The sequence below is a fragment of the Zootoca vivipara genome, chromosome 9 (genome assembly GCF_965207765.1).
Source record: "Zootoca vivipara chromosome 9, rZooViv2.hap1.1, whole genome shotgun sequence".
Classification (NCBI taxonomy): Eukaryota; Metazoa; Chordata; class Lepidosauria; order Squamata; family Lacertidae; genus Zootoca; species Zootoca vivipara.
The window spans coordinates 44,860,067-44,880,460 of NC_142592.1; the positions used below are offsets into that span (position 1 = coordinate 44,860,067).

The 20,394-nt window shown below is 46.4% G+C and overlaps 1 protein-coding gene across 3 annotated transcripts in view; it reads left to right on the forward strand.

The window, feature by feature from the left end:
* Positions 1–6,775: 6,775 nt before the first annotated feature.
* The window catches only part of TMPRSS6 (transmembrane serine protease 6), a 35,142-nt gene continuing 21,523 nt past the window's right edge, over positions 6,776–20,394 (forward strand). The window contains exons 1-5 of one of the 3 annotated variants that reach the window (XM_035127073.3): positions 6,776–6,894; positions 9,529–9,686; positions 11,947–12,083; positions 12,734–12,801; positions 14,419–14,603. In XM_035127073.3, coding sequence (XP_034982964.1) covers positions 9,539–9,686; positions 11,947–12,083; positions 12,734–12,801; positions 14,419–14,603 — 538 coding nt within the window. In that variant the 5' untranslated portion in view covers positions 6,776–6,894; positions 9,529–9,538. The remainder of the gene's footprint in view (positions 6,895–9,528; positions 9,687–11,946; positions 12,084–12,733; positions 12,802–14,418; positions 14,604–20,394) is intronic. The other 2 variants (XM_035127072.3, XM_088652103.1) reach the window with 2 other exon arrangements.

Genomic DNA, 20,394 nt, shown 5'->3' on the forward strand with positions numbered 1-20,394 from the left:
CAAGATTGCATTTATTGTGCTAATTTCAGAATGGTTGGTTAGAGGGCAGCTCTCCCATGCCACACAGTATTTTATGATGCTTTCGATATGTCTGCATTTTCATATTGGCTGGAAATCCATTTTGACTCTCTTGGCTCTCTTCAAAGAACCTCAAAGTGGGCTACTGCCCCCCTTCACTAAACAATTCCTTTGCTCAGGAGCCATGGAAGTGAAACGGACTTGGCACTAGGGTTAAGTGAAGAGAATCACTTGGCTTCTCATCTCTCCATATTTCTACATCAGTTTGCAATTTTCTAAAAAAACCGCACCCTCATAAAAATTCATCAACTCTCCTAATGTACACATTTTTGAAAAGCAATTTCCCCTCACATAAAGCATTTCTGTGGTATTTTCACTAATATGTTCCACTTTTGTGCTCACTCTCCCCTGGGATGGGTGTTTTTGCACGCATTACTTGGCTGAAGAACTGCATTGCAAAATTCAGAAACGTGTGAATTTCAACGGAAGCCTGGGTTCCGATTTGCATATTGTTTCAGAAAATGTGAGTTTGGTAAGTTTGTATTTAATTGCAGACTGAAGCAACTTTGTCCCCCATCCACACTTAGAACTGAATTAAAAGTGGCTGTGTCAACAGTCACAGTTTGAGAGATTTGTCATCACTTTGCTTCAGGGGAGGGGAGCTTCAGGCCCTGGGACCAAACTAGGTGGTGAGCCAGAGGATCTTTGGAAATTATGCCTAAGGGCTGAATACTGCATTAAATTCAGTAAATATATGCACATTCCCTAAGGCCGGTTAGGGATTATGCACAATGGCCAGGTGATGTACAAAATTCAGCTGAGACATGCTTATTCCCCAAGGAGTATTGTAGGTTGTGTATATGGGAAATGTGCACAATTACCTCTTCATGGGAGGATGATGCATGCATTTTCCATGAGGCCTGGTGAATGTGCACAATTACCAGTTTTTATGCATATTAACTGCTCAGCTTACATTCCCCTTAAGGCATAAACTCCTGCTACAAGTAAGAGCTATGCTTCTACTTGGTTAATAGTATCCAATGCATCAGGGTGGTGGGCTAAAAGGCAACACTATATGGATCCCACAGAAGTAGAGTCAGGTGCCTGAAGTTATCTACTCTTAATGCCAGCTTTGTCCGCTAAACATGCCAGAGCCTGAAACTTCTGCTTGAAACTTCTGCAGAAATTTCTGTAGAAACTTCTACAGCTGGCCTTCCTTCCCAGGAAGCCGAAAGGTCTGGCATGGAAGACCTCGGGACTGTGGTGTTTCAGCACTGCCGTTTACTACACACAATCCCCAAGGAAATGAGTGCTTGCAGAGTGTCCATTTGCCGTCCTCGGGTGGGTGGCTTTGCGGGCGGGTGGGTGGCTGGCTGGCTGGCTTTGTGTGTCTCCTCTGTGAACTGGCCCAATCATACTCCTGCCGCCAAATTGGCCAATGGAGGCAGGAATCTAGGGGGGGGCGTTCACCTGGGCGTGGTGCCAACTGATCTGTCGCATCGCTTGGCATCGCATCCAGGGGAAGGATAAATACCCGGCTGGCAGGGCCTTTTGGAGACGTTGGAGCAACAGCCCCAACCCTGCTAGCTTGAATCAGGCATGGAAGCAGGCCAATCAAGCCATCGGTCGCAGGGTGGAGTGTTCCAATGGCCGGGTGATTCATCACCCAGACATCACAGTTAATCAGGAGGTGCTTTTCCACCAAGATGGGGTCCACCTCTTGGATGCTGGCAATAATACCTGGCTATGCAATATAGTGGAGGGCACTGAGTGTTGGTTGCAGGCGTGAGTGGTTTGGTGGGTGAGCCAATAATGCCTTAATTGGTGGATAGGCATTGGATAAGCCAAGTCTTGGTTGGAGGGGAGGTTGTAGCCTCCACAGGTAAGGGTATCCTGTTTAAAGGATCCAGAAGGAGTGGCTTCTGTCTGATGCCTAGATGGGGGCTAGGGCCATACCACTCCTCCAACGTGGACCGCTTGGGGGACGCCCTGATTTGATGTAGGTCATAAGGCATCCTCCCCCTTCTGCTGTCTTCACTCCTGGAAACACTCCCAGCAGATGGGAGTGACATGCACTGTTACTTACCTCAATGCCTATAATCAAACCTTTTACATCTGTAACTGATAAAGTTGCGGCCTTATTTGATCCCCAAAGCCCAATATGCTGTGTGTTGTCTAGTTATTTGCACCTTAGGGAATAGGGTGGTCGCGGGGCCTCGCCGTGCAAGTAATATAAGCAAAGCTGCAAAGAGGAGTTGACAGAGCACAGCGCCTCACCAGCCATAGCAGAGAGGAGGTGTTTTAATGGCTACTAGCCGCAAGGTCTACGTTCTGTTTCCATGGTTGAAGGCAGTAGGTCCAGTTTACAAGGATCACAAGTATGGGAGAGTGCTGTTGCTTTCAGGTCCTGCTTTCAAGCTTCCCATTGGTGTCTGGTTGGCCACTGTGAGAGCAGGATGCTAGACTAGAGGGGCTTCTGTACTAATCCAGCAAGGCTCTTCTGATGTTCTCATCTTATTGTTTATCTTGTGGACCAGGTGCAGCTGCAGCATGGGCAGGGGCGGTTTGGCATTTCCATTCAGCAACACCTTGACATCTTCGCCAGCGTGCCCTTCTCTTGTGGTGTACCCAGTGACGCACAGAATTCCCATGGAAACATGGCTGTCGAGAAGCAAATTCAGCTCCGGTGGGTGGGTACAATTCCTTCTAATTTTGGCCTGCTGTGTCCTTGTCTCATTCAGACATTTGGATACCATGGCGATGAACAAGCTATGAATGTCTGGATAGATTCACATTTCCTTCGTTCTTCCTTGATGATCAAAGGCCCAAGAATGCGTTCCATAAGAGCATGAAGTTTTGCAGTGGCTGGCATGCAAGTCTGGTGTCAAGGGAATCTAGATCTTCCTTTTTCTACTCCCCAGGATAAGTTTTGTAAAATCTCATTTTCGGTAGTTAGGCCAGGGATGGCAAACTGCATCCTCTGGACTGTGAATCATTTTCAACAACAGAATATTCTTAAAATTTTACCCTAGGTATTGCTGATGTGCATCATCATAATCCATCTTATTCTATCCACAAAGCACCTAAACTTATTTAAAACATAATGTCATTTCCTCAATCATTCCAACTGGTTGCTGCAGTTAGGGTTAGGCTTCCCCCAGCCCACAAATTATTATCAATGACATTTTTTGTTTCACTAGTCATCCAAATTGCTCTGGGCAGTGCTTCTCCCTGTAAAGGACCACTTCTCTCCACATGGACCTATCCAGACAGTGAGATTATCATCTGCGTTCATTCTCTATGTGCCACCTACAAAGGAGATCAAGAGGGAAACCACAAAAGCCAAGAACAGAGACTGTGTCATGAGTCCCAATGAGACCTCTCGGAGGGGCTGGTCAGATCAAGATGAGGGATGAAAGGAACTGGAGGAGTTATCAGTTTATGACCCTGGACATCATGCTTGCCATACTAAAGAAATGCCCACTCCTATATAAGGGGAACCTGGGGGGGGGGGTGTTGACCATTAGATCAATGTCTTAGCTTGTGTAGTCATGCCTTGCACCTGCTGCACTCCTGGTACTTTGCTTAAGTACCATGTTTATTTGAGTATTAAAGTTTTTGGCAGGAAATGTAGTCTGAGTCCTTTGTCCAGAGGGAGCCAGGACACAGGGTCCATTCATTCTGCGTTTTGTTCTCCCGAGGTCAAATTGAGGTTGATGGGGCAGTGCCACATGTGACCTTATGGGCTAGTCTTCAATGAGCCAAAGGGGATGGCAACTTATGCATTCCCCTTGTCTTAGATGTTTTAATCTTGTACTGAGAAATGTATCTTTTCTGACTGATGGACGAATAAAGAATAAGGATGATGATGAATGATGAATGATGATGCATTCCCCAAGAGGAGGAAATGCATCACACCCCACCAAAGAAAAGCAGGACACAGATCTGTAGAAAAGATGGCACTCAATGCTAGTCCTACCTGCTGAAGTTAATGGATGTGATTCACTTAGGTTCTTTAATAACAATGGGTTTCCCTTGAACTGCTGGAAACAGCCCCAGATTTGCAGGTGCCAATGTATATGAATAGACACACATTCTAAAACTATGATTACACCTTAATTAGAAATATAGTATGTCTCACTGCAGTGTATGATCTGTGTGCCTGCTCAGTCATCTCTCCAGGTGCTACGGTACCTGTTGATAGACAACTTCAAGTCATCTGCAGCTCTCCTAAGAGTTCTTCATCTTTAAGCCAGACTTACTGGATAGCCCTTCAAATAAAGGACACATGCAGATAGGGTTGCCAGACTCAATAGTGGACAGGGCTTCTGTGCCTTTAATTGCCCTGCTCTCTTTTGAGTCTGGAAACCTTAAAGAGAAACCAGCAGACCCTTTGCTTGGAAATTAAACAAAGGGTCTGCTGGTTTCTCTTTAAGGTTTCCAGACTCAAAAGAGAGCAGGACAATTAAAGGCACAGAAGTCCTGTTCACTATTGAGTCTGACAACCCTACATGCAGATAGAGGAATGCCATTTGCAAACACATGGCCACACTCCCTCTTTGCCTGTGTTTAAACTGGTCCTGAAAGCCTATTTCTTCTACACAGGTCGCCAATAACTGTTTCTACACTGACTTCCTGCTGTTTTTTTACCTGTCATTGTGTTTCTTTTATTGTTTTAAATTATTTTTGCAAGCCACTTTGCATAGATGTTATCCTGAAAGCTGGGGTAAAGGTATACACAATTTTTAAAATACATTAAAGAAAGAATGATCGAAAGAGAAATTTATCAGCTGTGTGGCAAGTAGAAATGCAATTGACATGGCCAGAGATGCACAAAGGGAAAAAGATTCACTTGTTGGATTTCTGTCAGGGAAAAATAAATGTTGGCAACTCTAGTTACGAACCTTGGGGGATTTCCACAGGGCTCCAAAATAATTGCACCCAGTAGGCACTCTGTATCTAAGTTGCTTAGTGGACCTATGGCCATAGTGGCTCACAGGGGGCAGACATCCAGTTTGCTAGAGGAATTATTTGGGGTGATCCAAAGGTTATTTTTGGATGAACCTTTGCTTATAGCCCAGTTCCTTTTTCAGTCAGTACCTGTTGAATGAGTAATGTATTAGGAACTGCAAATAAGGAACTAGAAACAAACATCAGCCTCATACGGGGCTGTAATGAGTAAATGCAATTTTGTCTTCAAAACAGAAAGTGAGGTTGAGGGAAACAGAGACTCATAGAATCATAGAATCATAGAGTTGGAAGAGACCACAAGGGCCATCCAGTCCAACCCCCTGCCAAGCAGGAAACACCATCAAAGCATTCCTGACAGATGGCTGTCAAGCCTCTGCTCAAAGACCTCCAAAGAAGGAGACTCCACCACACTCCTTGGCAGCAAATTCCACTGCCGAACAGCTCTTACTGTCAGGAAGTTTGAACAGCTCTTACTGTCAGGAAGTTACTGTCTGGGGTTCTGAATGTCAGGGCTGGTTGTCTGAGACAGACTTTTGCTTGAGCTTATCAGCGCTGTCTGTTTGGCTAGGACTCTGCCAGCCTATCACTGCTGAGCCCATTTCATCACTCTCTCTGCTGACAGCCCTCTAGCAAGGCAGCAGAGATTTGCCTGCCCCTACTCACCCCTACCTGTGCCTTTCACCAGCTGTGCAAGGTGCAGATATTTAAGGAACAAAGAACACACCCCAGCATCTTCTTGAGGGCAGAGGCTGCACCTGTTTGATTTGTGTCTGTTGCACAGCTGTTAAAAGTGCAAGAGCTCTTCCAAGGGGGAAGAAACATAGCAACCCTAAGGTGGACATATAGGCATTAGTTTCTAGCATAAGGCTCCCCCCCCCACACACACACCCATTCAGCCGTCTTTTGACTTTATCCCCTTGGAGCAAATGAGTGTAACTAAGACAGGGAAAAGTTGCTGGGCAACTATTCAGCAGCCCTCTAGAGGGGGGACCAGAGGGAGGAGGAGGAGATGGTTGGGAGCAAGCAGTGTGTTACCTTGGCTCTTCAGAGCATCATTCGTTCCACATCTTGCAAGCTGTTATCCTCCAAACTGCCCTTCCCCACTCTCCCCAAGTGCTCTCCTCCTGCACTCTCCCATTTGAAAAGCTACAATGTCTTCAGCTTTTGGTAAGAAGAATTGCTACAATATTCTCATGGAATGAAAGATATCAAATAGGTAAGGGGATGGTTTTTCATTGGGAAAAACATTATTATTATTATTATTATTATTATTATTATTATTATTATTACGATTTTTAACTGCCCTCCAACACCAAGTCATATATGCACACACACACATGCACAAACACACACACACAATTTACAATCAAAACTCTAGAGTAGGTCCCAAAACATCTTGCACGGGTGTCAAAAGCCCAGGAAAAGAGGTGTGTCTTCAGCATGTAGTGAAAGCTATACAGCCAAGATGCCAGATTTAGGGGCTGCCACAGAGAATGTCTTCTGCTGAGATGCCACACTGCTGAATTTCCCAGGGCAGTGAAACTACCGAGAAGGCCTCCCCACTGCCATTCTTAACACCCAAGAGGGTCTTTAGGGCACTAGCTTCACATAAGCTGTTGAGCGACAAAGAAGAATTTGTGAGGAAGAGTGATGTGGCATGAGATCATTTAAGCACAGCTTTCAGTGCTGATTTGGAATAGGGCAAAGGCCAAAAACAGAGGGCAAAAAACATTGGGCGACAGACTGGTCACAAGGAAGACCTTGGGCTTAAGTAAATATTCAATCCTGCTCAGTATTTACATTCGTTCGTGTGTGTGTGTTTGTGTGTGTGTGTGTGTGTGTGTGTGTGTGTGTGATTTCAGATGAGACTGCACCAGGCCACAACCACAGCGGGAAGCTACAAAGGTAGGCCTGTCATTTTGGGATCGTGCTGATATTTAAGATTTCTCTTCCAAGGGAGGAAGAAGAGGCTTGGAGTTCTGATGCTGGGCTACAGGTGGCTATAGAGTGCAGCCCAAGCCGCCTCCTTATGGATTTGTTGGTGCAGAGGCTGTAGGAAAAAGCTACTGAGGGAAAACATGGGGCTTCACATGATGGGCATCCACAGGATTTTTTCTGGGGGAATGTGGCAATTGGCAAAGTAAAAGCACTGAAAGGAGGAAAGAGGCTAGTTTCTATCAAAAAGTGATAAGAATAGAGTCTGTACATTTTGTCACCTATCTCAGGTTCTACAATTGATAGAAACTTACCCGTTCTTTTAAAATGAAAGCCGGGAATTTGGAGGCTATGGTTCATTTTTGGGGAGCGATTGGCCCCTTGCCTCCCCTCCATGGATATCCATTCTTTTCATTCTGACTTTGCTGGCCATGAATGTGAGAAGCGAGTGATTAGTGCTGTGATTTATCAGGAACAACTGCATTATTGTGTCAGAAATAGGTTTAGAATAGAATAGAATAGTAATTTATTCGCCAAGTACTTACATACTTGGAATTTGCTTTGGCTAATTTTACAATGTAAACGCACTTTATACAAAATATCTGTTAAATATCTGTGTAAGGATCGGAGTGTGCAGATCAGAACACTATTTCAAGCAAAGAGGAACCACTCCGACTGCGCCTGGAGCTTTTGCCTTCTGTCCCTGTAGTGACTTCAGAACAGGTTGTGAGGTGGTTGTTGGTGCCTCTGGCGCCGAGTGAATTGCTCTAGTTGATAATGCTTGACTTTGCTATAAAACTGATTCAGGTCGTTTGCCAATTTTTGACTCTCCAGAGCAGAAGAATATGTTCTCTTATATTCAGTAAAAAGATGTTCTCTTATATTCAGAAATGTTCGGTAAATTCTTCCAAAGAGTAGCCGAGACATGTTTGAGAATTGAGTCCGAATCATAGGTTCGTTTTGCCACTATAATCTCCTTCGTCAGTGCGCTCCTAGCTTGGTTGTACAAATTTCTGTCTCCTTTCCTCGAACCCTCCTCTTTAGCATATCAAAGTTCCCCTGAGTTTTCTTGATTAATAAGGTGCAGATCATCCATTTTATTGTCAAGTGTGTGAAGATTTGAGAGGTATATAGATGGTAAAGCCGATCTCATTCCTCGTTTTTGTAGCTTAATCAAAGCGCTAGCACTTTTTTGATGTCGTATTATAGCCTTGTTCGTGGTAGGGGTAGGCAATGTGGACTGCAACATTATCATTGGCTATACTGCGATGGGAGTTGTGGTCCACAACATCTGAAAGGCAGCACACTGGCCTTCCCCGATCTGGTGCTTTCCAGATGTTTTAGACCACGGCTACCATTATCTGCCAACCAATGGTTGTGCCAGCTAGGGCTGATGCGAGTCATAATATATAATCAAAGCCATATGGAGGTCATTGGGTTAGGGAGGGGCTGGTATGCACATACGGTATATTTGTGTTTTGTTGCTTCTTTTCCCCCTCGGTCTGCCACATTTAACTCAAAGCACAAGGCTGGTTCTGTCATTGGGCAGAATGAGACAGACACCTCAGGCAGCAGATGCTAGGGGGCAGGGAGCCGGACAGAAGAATTGTGTGTGTCATATGCTCTGCCCTGCATCCCCTAATCTAGCCTGTTGCCCTCTGGTGGGATGGAGGGCATTACCTGTACAGGCAACAAAAAGTATCGGGCCATCCCTGAGAAGCCTCAAATGGAGGCCAGGTGTTGCTGTTTTGCCCCACTGACATCTTACGTCAGGGGTGTCAAACTCAAATTCATCGGGGGCCACATCAGCAGTTTGGTCACCCTCAAAGGGCCGGTTGTATCTGTAGGACTATGTGTCCACTCTTTATTATAATAAATTATTGTCATTGCATTCAATTATTACTGTTTTTTGTAATAATGTAAGTAATAACTAGCTCTGAAAGCAGAAACATAGTCAGAGCGGCGGGCGGCGGGCAGCGGGCCACAGCACGAGGTCTGGCGGGCCGGATTAGGCCCGCGGACCTTGTCTCTGACACCCGTGTCTTACGTGCTTATTATTGACATTTGTGACAGTTAACTCCTGATTGGATCGGAGCAGGCTTTTAGTCTAACAAAAGGCCACATATCCCTAAAATAGGCCGTCTATTTTAAGGGGTTCTCTATTTGAGTGGCTGTTGGGTCCAAGTCCAATTTAAAGATAAAGGACCTAGGAAGGGGACAGCAGGGGCCTGAACTCACCCATCAGCAGTTAGACCTGGGCAGCAGACTGGCCAGGAGCACAGGTCCCCTGATCACAGTCTTCCCCGCTGTGGTAAGATGTATGACTATTAAATTTATTTTAAAATGCACTCTGTCTGATGGTTGCTGCAGATTGGGATGGGAATGTGTAGGATATACAGCTGTGAACTTATAGAAATGGCATAAAATAGAGGAAGCTTTGAACCCACCTTTCCACTAAGTCGTCATGGTTTTATTGTGATGGTTTGGTGAAGATGGTCCACAACTGGAACAGACTTTGGCTGCATGTTCTCATGGGAGAACAGAATAGAACCTCAGCTATGGAGAATGGAGAGGAGGCTGATCCTTGCTTTGCTTGTTTGATAGGTTGTCCACAATGGAGGGAGAGGAGCAGGAGGACCATTCAGAGGTGCAGCCTCACCAAGGACACAAGCGTAGACTCTGTAACTGCCAGCAGTGCATCCCACTCTGGGTAGTCTTGGTGCTGCTGGGCGGCGCTGGAGCGCTAACTTGGTATTTCATAGGTAACTGTTTGAGTCTTCCGTTGTTCTTCTCTGGGATGGTTGGTGATCTGGGATGGGGGGAGAAATCCCATTCAGTCCACATTTAAATGTGAACTTGCCTGATTCGCGCTTTCCAAAACAATTCAGGAAGCGAAACACAATGATCCTTCGAAATTCATACTTATCCCAGTTTGGCAATTTGGCAACTCTCTAGACAAGTAAGGTACACAAAAACGCATATACAGAAGTGTGCATCTAAATGTGTGTCTTACTGCAAATAACATAAAAGATTGCGTACAGTAGGACTTCACACAAAACTCTTAACGAATTTTCATGAGGACTGTAAAAAAAACACAACCACACAATAACACACACACACACACACACACACACACACACACACACACACACGTGGAGAACTGAACGTATGAATGGGAAAATGGGAAACTGAGGGAGAAAAATGACATCCCTGTTGCCAATGCAGCATGGTGGAGGAGTGAGGTCAGTTCAAGCATCTCAAAGACACTTCCTGATCTGGCTTAAGCCCTCCTGTTTGCCGCTCACTTTTGACATGGTGAAGTCAACTCCTCTTTCATGTGGCTGAATGGTGAAGTGATTGTATGTCACTTAAAAATGGTTTGAGGGGGAATTTGCAGCTGAGGTACAGGTCAGCTTCATGGGAAGGTTGAAACAGTCACACAATCAGTTCACCGCACCATCATGGAAGCATCTAGGTCCAGCATTATCACAAAATATGCTAATATACCTTAATTATAGATAGCTGGCTAGAGGAAGAATCTGATATATATCCAGTTGGGATGGTTACATTTTAATCTGCTTAGGTAAGCATCAAGAGAAGTTGCCCCGAGCATTTTTCCCCAAGAAGCACTGAAAGATACAAGTTTTGAATTTTATTATACATGAAAGAAAGGAGATTCTAAGTAAGTTACACTTGACATATTATGACAATGAGTTTAAAGATTTCAGGAATTAAACAGTTACATGTGGTTTAATTAAATACAGTATGCTGAAGTCTTATTTATATTATGGCTAAGTACTGCCAAATTCGTTCAATATAGCACAGTAATGATGGGGGCTGACTTTTTAAAGTGGGGGAGGGACAAGACTCAGTGCTAGAGCATCTGCCTTGCATGCACAAGGTCCCATTCTTAATCCCCAGCATCTCCAGGTAGGGCTGGGAGTGCCCCCTGTCTGAAACCCTGGAGAGTCACTGCCGGGCAGAGTAGACTGTCTGATCGGTGGTATTTGCAAAATCCTGGTGCAGCGCTTTGCAAGCCCCAACAACCAGCTGATCAGCAGTGCCTGCAAATTCCCTTTTGGCCCAGCCATGTCCTTACCTGCCCTTTGCCTGATGTCAGGTATAGGGCGGCTCAAAGGGCCAATATGGGCCTAAGGTTGCTTACAGGACAAAGGTTCCCCATTATTGGTGTAGACAACACAGAGTTTAGCGAGGAGTCTGTCTCCTCTGCTCCAGCTACCTCTGTTCCTATGCTCGCTATACAATTCTGTAATCCGGAATTTATTGAATATATAGTTTTGTAAATTTGATTTTAAAAAACCCTTGATAAACAGATTGATGTTTTTGAAATGCATGGGAATAATTTTTTTTAAAAGTGCCTTCCTTCCTTCCTTCCTTCCTTCCTTCCTTCCTTCCTTCCTTCCTTCCTTCCCTTTCTCTTCATCTGTTTTTCATCCTCCTTGGCATTCATTTTTCCCTCTTGTTTCTCCTTCCCAGCAGAGGATCCTGTTGCACCATAGTATGCAGGAAGCTGGTACAAGCAGGAAGCCCTGCAACAAGAATGGGCTGGGCACCAGATTCTTTGGATCCACTGGTTCAAAAGCCCCACAGACCCTTAGCTATGCACCAGGCAGCAGGTGTAACAGGGAGGGAGGGAGGGAGGGAGGGACTTGGCTTCCTCCCCCCGCCTGCTCAATTTAGCACCCTGGCCAGCGCAAGCCAGCCCAGCTTAGAATGTGGCAGGGGATCCAATGCTCCACTCCCCCACCTACAGTCTGAAATGGTACTGTCCATTCTAATACTACTTCATTCTGCAGGCTTCATTAGGGTGGCCAAAAACATGCTTTACAGATGAGGGCCTGCCATTTTTTACTTGGATCTCACCCTTCCGCACCAGCCTGGCTCCTTTGACAGAGTTGTCTGAATGAAGTCTGTCCATTTTAAGTGTGGTGCAGTGAGAGCCCATGTGGTATCTTGGTTCCACTGTATGGAACTCATCCCTGTGTCTTGTCTTCCCGGCAGACTACAGACCACGCCACACAACATCCCTACACTTCTACTCGGGCAGCCTGAGGATCCTTAATCGACAGTTTTCCCTGGATCATGGGCGGATGGAATCCAGAGGCTTCTGGTCAGAGACAACAAAGACTCAGAAGATGGTAGGGGCACGACTTCATGAGCTACAGATGGTGTTAGTGTGAGGCATTAGTACAGAGGCTATTAGTGTGCAGAACTGCCAGCGTCTCTATGGGTCCTCCTCTAGTATCGTTCAAAGCAGTTTAAGTTGCAACTTCCCCATAGCCATTATTGGGTTTCCCCAGCAGGGAAAGCCCCGTCTGCCAAATTTCTACATTTCAGTCTGCAACAAAAGGCACATAAGCAGCCATAGGTAGCCAAGCGGCCTACTTTACAGAGGACAGTCCTCTATTTTAAGGTGTCCTCTATTTGAAACGCCCAAGTCCAGTTTACAGATAAAGATCCATTAGATGGGAAAGCAGCAACAACAGCAGACATGGCCTATTGACACGGTTAGCACCTAGACAGCAGACTGAGCAGGCCAGGCACACAGCTCACCTGGTCACAATCTTCCCCGCTACTGTCAAATGCATTGCATTGCTGCTTACATTATAGCAATTGTTTCTTTTTCATGATGCATTTCTAGAGCAGAGTTGGTAAAGATAAATGTGGCAATACAGTACTGGTTCATGCCTGAATGCTGAATGATAGGTGAATTATATTGTGAGAGAGACTGGGTATTATTTTATGATGACACCATTGTCTGGTAATTAGAGAGCATTTTTTTTTACAGCTGAAAGACCTCATCCATGCCACCGATTTGGCTCCTTACTACAACTCCAGCACTGTCTATGCCTTTGGGTGAGTGAAGCCTTATTAGCCTCTTTGAAAGCTGCCCTTAGAAGTTGCCATGTGTTTATTTTACAGAGATGAAGAACCTGCCATACTTGCCCCCAAATGATTATCGGTCATGACTTTGGGTTAATACACCTTAAAGCTGGAAATGTTTCGCTAGCTGCAGAAGCAGCAGCATGATCTCCACTCTTGAAGCTGGGATAGCTCAGCTGGTAAAGCATGAGACTCTTAACCTCAGGGCCGTGGGTTTGAGCCCCATGTTGGTCAAAAGGATACCTGCATTGCATTGGACTAGATGACTCTTGTGGTCCCATCTAATTTAAGATGCGCAAATGGAAAGGAAGAAGCTTTATTCTCATTGCTATTTAATACAGTGGTACCTTGGGTTAAGAACTTAATTCGTTCTGGAGGTCCGTTCTTAACCTGAAACTGTTCTTAACCTGAGGTACCACTTTAGCTAATGGGGCTTCCTGCTGCCATCGCGCCACCAGAGCACAATTTCTGTTCTCATCCTGAAGCAAAGTTCTTAACCCGAGGTACTATTTCTGGGTTAGCAGAGTCTGTAACCTGAAGCGTCTGTAACCTGAAGCGTCTGTAACCCTGAGGTACCACTGTATTTATTTGAAGCTGCAGAGAGCGCTCATTGGGAGTTCTGGGGCAAGGTGCCCTCAATAGGCTGGTAACATTCAGCTCCATTTCTCCATAACATCTGAATCAAGAAATGCTGTGTAGGCCCCTGACCTGTGTCTGGACAGAGCAGTGGGGTGGATGAGGGAAAATAAACCGGGCTTGAATCCCAATTGGTCCATTGCCTGCCCTGGGTGGGGTTGCGCTTCCTGTGAAGGAGCCGTCTGGGGGTGCATTGGTGTCCAGAGTTTTCACTGGAGGCCAGGTAGCCATAGTCACTAGAAGTGTCTTTTCCAGCTGTGCCTAGTATGGCCACTTTGACTGTTCCTAACGCAGGAGAGGCTGACCACAATAGACCAGGCATTGGTGACATCAAGACTGGATGACCGCAGTGCACTTTATGTGGGCTTCCCTTGAACTTGACCCAGAAATAGCAAATGCTGCAGCACAATTGCTGACAGAAGGGAGGCCTTGTCAGCATGTAACACCTCTGTTCAGAGATCTGCACTGGCTACTGATATGCTACTGGGTCAAGTTCAGGATGTTAACATTGCCTTTAATGTATTGGGAACAGTTTGCTTGCAGGAGCACCTCACCCTACATGTGCCCATTCGACCGCTTTGATCTACAAAACTGGTGCTGTTACAGGTGCCGCATGAGACTCTGCAGTTGTAAGAAATTGATCTTTTAGTGTGGCAGCACCTGCACATGGACCATCTCTGCCAATTGAAATCAGGCAGGCCCTTCATTGAACATTTTTCGGCACCTTTACCTTTTTGTTTAGCAAGCCTATCCAGGCATGTAGATGTTTCCACGTTTTAATTTTTTCTATTGTTAATTTTAATTATTTTTAAATGCTTTGAGGGAAAATTATCAATGCTTTTAATACTTCCTGTAAACCACATAGAGGCTTTCTTGCACTCAAGCCTTATATAAATTTTGTTGAATGAATTTTGAAATAAATTTCAAAATCCATTTGTTTTCTCCATTTGCTAGGGAGGGATCTCTGACATGCTTCTTCTGGTTCGCCCTTCAAGTCCCCAAAGGGCAACACAAGGAGATGACTGCGGAGAAAGTGAATGCCACACTCTACAAAGAGCTTCTTGGCAGCATCGATAGAACAGGACACCTCTCATACCAGACAGAATACAAGGTTGACCCAGAATCCTTGGTTTTGCTAGGTGAGTACTGATCACATATGTGCAGTTTGTACTTCCAAGAAGGAAGAGCTGCCTATGATACCTATATAGTCTGGGGGGGGGGGAGAGATTGCCTGACTCCACAGAAGAAAGAGATGGGAGGAAACACAGGGTGGAGTGAGTGTGTCTGTCAGCAGGATAGGATGCTGACAATATAAGACCAAGAAAGGAAAGATGCAGTGAGATGGATCCAGACTTAGTCATGCTTGGATTAGACCAGAGGAAATCATGACTAACTTAAATCCCATTTATTTCAGTGGGTCTACTCTAGGGATGAGGGAGAAATTCAATTTGCATTTTAATGTAGTCCTATCCAATGTGAACAATGTAAACAATGCATGAACTGAAACACAACTATCCTTCAAGGTTTCCAATTTTCCAAAATTGGCTTTGTACTTCTCCAACCAAATAACTGTGAGCAAAAATGCTTATGTTAGGGGGGGGAGTGTGGATTAAAATGTACAAAAAAAGCATTATATGAAGGGGAAATGTTTGCAAATTTGTATCGTAGGAGATATGCACACTAAAATAATGGTGGACTTCCGTGAGGATTCTCATTTTGAACAAATTTGCAAACTGATGTGGAAATGTGGCAAAACTGGAAATATGAGAAAGCAGATTTGACAAATTCTTCGATTTCTCATCTAAGCATAACTGAGTCTACATCCAACCCAATGATTCCCCTCTTTGAAAGGAATGCCTTCTGAAGATTTATAAATCTTCCTCAAAGAAAGCATGTGATAGAGTCCTAATTTTTATAACAACAACAACAACAACAACAACAACAACAACAACAACAACAACAACAGGTGTCACAGTGCTTAAAATTCTTCAAGGTTCCATTGACCCAAGTGGCAAAGTTATGTGATTTTCCTTGTTTATCTGAACAGCTGATTATCTGGCTGCATCCTGGGCCACTTGTAAAAATGAAGATGTACCATACTATAATATATATCTCATACCTTATCCAACAGAAGTACAGTGGTAGCTCAGGTTACAGGCACTTCAGGTTACAGACTCTGCTAACTCAGAAATAGTACCTCGGGTTAAGGACTTTGTTTCAGGATGAGAACAGAAATCGCATGACGACTGCGTGGCGGCAGCGGGAGGCCCCATTAGCTAAAGTGGTCCCTCAGGTTAAGAACAGTTTCAGGTTAAGAACGGACCTCCGGAACGAATTAAGTTCTTAACCCAAGGTACCACTGTATCCCCTCTTTGCTTGAGATAGTATCACCATTCCCAGATCTTTGCATGCGAAAATCTTAACATGCTCACTGACCCTCCAAACAGATGGTCAGCATTGTCCGCTTTTCAATGATCAACTGGCTGTCACATCTGATCAGCCATCTTTTAGAGGCATGGGAAGGAAACTAGTAGCTCTCCAGATGCGGTAGGATTCCCAATCCCATCAGTCCCAGGCAACAGGGACAGTCCGCAGGGATGATGGGAGCTGTAGCTCAACAACATCTGGAAAGCCACAAGTTGGTTCCCCACTCCTGTGTTACTTAGAGGATATGCACAGGACCTAATCTATCATGGATAATGGTGAGTGCAGATCAGCTTGCTAGATGTAGCAATTAAAAAGAACAGGTACCACCCACAATGGAAACCTGTTCCCAAGACTGAATTGCACTTGCTGGCAGATAGACTTTAAACATCCTCCTAAACCTTCCCACCACCACCACCCATCACATTGCATTGCATTGCATTGCACCTCACAGCAAACTGCCATGTCAAAGTCTCTTTCAACAGTTTTGCCTTCCTCTTGTTACAGTACAGGGCCGGCTCGTCGTAGACCCCCAGTGGCGCAGGGCACCATGGCGCCGTCCCGCCAGGAGGGCGCCGCGAGCTGCGGCCGCCCGCTGGCCGGCCGGTCCGCCGGTCCGCTGCACAGCTGCGCGCGGCGCCCACCTGCCCACCGCGCTGGGAAACGGGGTGGGAGGGCGCCGGAGAGATCACGCTGTGCCTGCCTGCCCGCCCACCGTGCCGGGAAACGGCGCACCATGGCGACAGGGGCGCTTAAGACGGCGCTGTTACAGTATACTTTGCAATGTTCCCCTGTGGAAAAGTTGACTGTGTTTTGCCAATCTGTGTTCCTTCACTCTCACTTCTACACTACCAATTTAAAGTGGTGAAACACTCATTCCCTCTTTTCAGAGAGCGCAGAAAATTGCTGGGAGTTTTAGTAGCTAGCGGTGGGAAGAGTTGGGATTTGAACAGAATATTCTCGGAATCATCTTGAAACCTGGCTTGTTTCCAAAAACGAAACAAAACCCCATGACAAACAGTTAAATGAAATAAAACTGATGCATTTGCACTACAACTCTAATATTTGCCTGTTTTTAACAATCATTCCTATTTCAGTGCATTGTGCCTGCCCATAAAACTGGCCTTATTAGCTCTTTGTATATCAGATGCTTGTCCCTTTTGCCATCGAACATGTCAATGAAAGGATTTTGGTTTCTAATTTCTCTACCTCACCACTCGCAAAAATGTTAAATGAGACCAACTCTTTATGCTTCCGAAAATCTCCCTGCTAAGAAATTGTCATCATTCATCATTATCTTTTATTTACAGTTTTTTCCATTCCTGAGGCGTTCTGCGTGACGCTGCTCAGCTCTAAGTAATTTGTGTATTATAATTTTGCAAATCACACTTAGCAAAGAGCAGAAGGACACATTCCAACCTACCTAAGTGACAAAGGCTATGCCCTGGCATCGCCAAGTCTCAAACCCACTGTCAAATCTCAATGGGATTACAATAGATTATGTTATCTGGAGCTTCTGAATAATCTTCAATTTCCATCACATAGGTAGCCATATTGGGCTCAGACTTACTGGTGCATCCATTTTGCACAATACACTGAACGCATAATGTTACAACACATTTTATATTAAAAAGTGAGGCAATATAATTGTGCATGGGCAAGAGAAAATGCATAAGGCTGTAATGCCCCCCCCCACACTCTTAGGATGAACCTTATAAATATACAGGGCCGTCTTAAGCATAACTGGTGCCCTGGCGCCGTGGTGCGACGGATCCCTCCGGTGCCCCCGCCCCGTTTCCCAACACGGCAGGCGGGCACAGCACGCAGCACGGCTGCCGCCTGGAGGGCCGGAGCCCTGCGCAACCCAGACGCCCCTGCCCACAACGGAGGTGGCCCCAGGCCCGCGTGCCTCCGGAGAGCGGCCTGAAGCCGCTGAACAGCTGAGAGGCACGCCTGGGGCGGCCGCTGCCGCACCTCTCAGCGGGCGCAGCGGCGCCCCTGGTGGCCTGGCGCCCCGCGCCACCGGACCCAGGCCTAGAGACGGCCCTGTAAATATAAATAAAGCCTTTAAAGCCAAGTTACCCTGCATCTTTTGCCTGACATTATGTTTCTGTTGGAAGCCAGTGGGGGGAATCCCCCAGGCAAAACGCAGGAATGTTTCCAGCCTGGCTCTCTGACATTGTGGTGACATTGCAGACACTGGGCACATATTCAGATATCTTGCAGAGTAAAACGCAGAAGGACTGAGGCAGAGGTGTGTGCTACAAGCTACTTTTATTACTAAGTATAAGGCAGAACAAAAGAAAGCAGGTCTCCTCTCTCTGAGAAAAGTCTGAAGAAGCAGGAAAAAAACAAACGGAAACAGCAAACATCTGCTCCCGTGATTCCAACAATCTTTGGAATCCATAAACACAGTCTTGTGACTGCACAGTGAGAGGAATAGAAACCAACAGTTTCTGCATTTGTTATACACGTCCTTTGTACCTTTCTGTTCAAGTGCTTCAATCCAGCTTGTTACATAAGCAGATGTCTAAGTGAGTAAGAAATAGATGTACTTTCCTTTGTTCCGTATGTCTGTGGCTTTTACATAAGAATCCCATGCAATCCACTTGGATGTTTCAACGCTGCTGAGAATTTGGTATGTTCAAGGGTGAACATCTCAGCCTTCCACCTAAGCTGCTTCCCTCTGTTCTCTATATCATAAGAACACCTGGAGATCCCTGCCGTTTCAGGCCAGTGGCCCATCTAGTCAAGATTCCTGTTCTCACAGCGGCAAACTGGATCCCTATGGGAAGTCCACAAGCAGAGCCCAAGCATGCGCTCCCTTCCAGTGGTTTCCAGCAACTGGTACTCACATCAGTGTAGGGGGGGGGCAGAGGGCGGTGGCCCTGGGCACAAAATTCTGAGAGGCATACAACCAGGCTCCCTCAATGTGGCTGAGCTCCTACCGCCTTCCAGAGCCATGGGAAGGCAAGCCACACCCAGCCTGGGCCTTCGGGGCTGGGGCGGTGCCTCCTTCTCCACATGGCCAGTCAAGGGACTCTCACATGCGCCCTCCTCCTGGGCTGGCCAATGAGGTTAGACCAGCTCACCCTTCCCTCCACACGGGCTCCTCCCCCACCATGCCTCCACCCCAGCTTGCCAATCCACCAGGGGGGCATAACACTCGCCCCGCCCCAGGTGCCGGCAACCCACACTTTCAGAGTATACAACTTACCGGATATAAGCTGCACCTGAATATAAGCCGCACCTTTAAAATTCAGAGGGGGGGGGAGAGAATACCCGAATATAAGCCGCTCCCTTAAAATTCTGCAGGCACTCACACCCGTTTCATTTTACCGTATGTCTGTTTCAGCAGCAATATCGTAAAAGCCCATTTTGGCAAGGTCGCAAATTTAAGCCGTGCTTTCATTTTTCACGGCCGGAATTTGAAGGGGAAAAAAGTGTGCTTATGTTCAGGCCAATACGGTACTTTTAAAGCACATTCCCCAACCTCTAAAGAATCATGGGAGCTGTGGTTTTCCCTCACAGAGCTGTGATTCCCATATCCTTAATAAACTACAATTTCCAGGTTTCTTGGGGGGGGGTGCTTTAAATACATGCTGTATACACAGCCTTGCCATGCACATTGGTGGTACTGTATAAATAACAATAATAATACTTCCCTCTAATTGGAGATAATCATTACTTTCCTTCCATGCTAAGTACAGAGAGGCATGATTCATTATTTAATGGGTAACTATAAAGATTTTTGTACCTCAGAATGAAGCCTCGCTATGATAATTGTCGTATTACATGGTGTCATAGCTGCCAAGTTTTCCCTTTTCTCGCGAGGAAGCCTATTCAGCATAAGGGAAAATCCCTTTTAAAAAGGGATAACTTGGCAGCTATGGGGAGGGGAGGGGGGAGGAAACGCTGCTGGTGCACGCTGCTGGTACCCGCCCTGCCTACATTTGCACCAATTCCCGCCCACTAAAGCCTTCATGCCTCCCAATGGAAAGCCCTGCCGGGCGGCAACCTCTCCTACCTAAGAGTTCTGCTGGGCTGGCAAGCGAAGGAGACGTGGCTCCCTGCATTGGTTGCAGCCGCTGCCGCACTCTGCCTCCCGGTAGGCTGCACTGCGACCGCCGGTGCCGCGGGCTGGGAATTGCCCCCTTCCCCCCTCTGCACCCCCTACCCCCCCTGAGTTAGGAGTTGCTACTGAGACTCCTCCTGGGCCGGGAGAGGAAGTGCACCGACAGGAGCCAGTTCAGCCTCAGCGGGCAGAAGCCCGCAAAGGAGGAGTGGGGGGCGGCGCCCGAAGGCGGTGGTTGTGGCTGCTGCAAGGAAGCTGCGTGGGGGCATTTGCGCTGGATTGCCGGGGGCAGGAGTAGCCCAGCGGCAGTGACCCTTCCTCGCCGCCCTCCACCCCCGGCAATAGGAAAGGAGCTGCCTTGGGGGGCGGCACAGCTCTCTGCTCCCCCTGCGTGCATTGCCCTCTCCGGGCATTGGCTGCTGTTTCCTTCT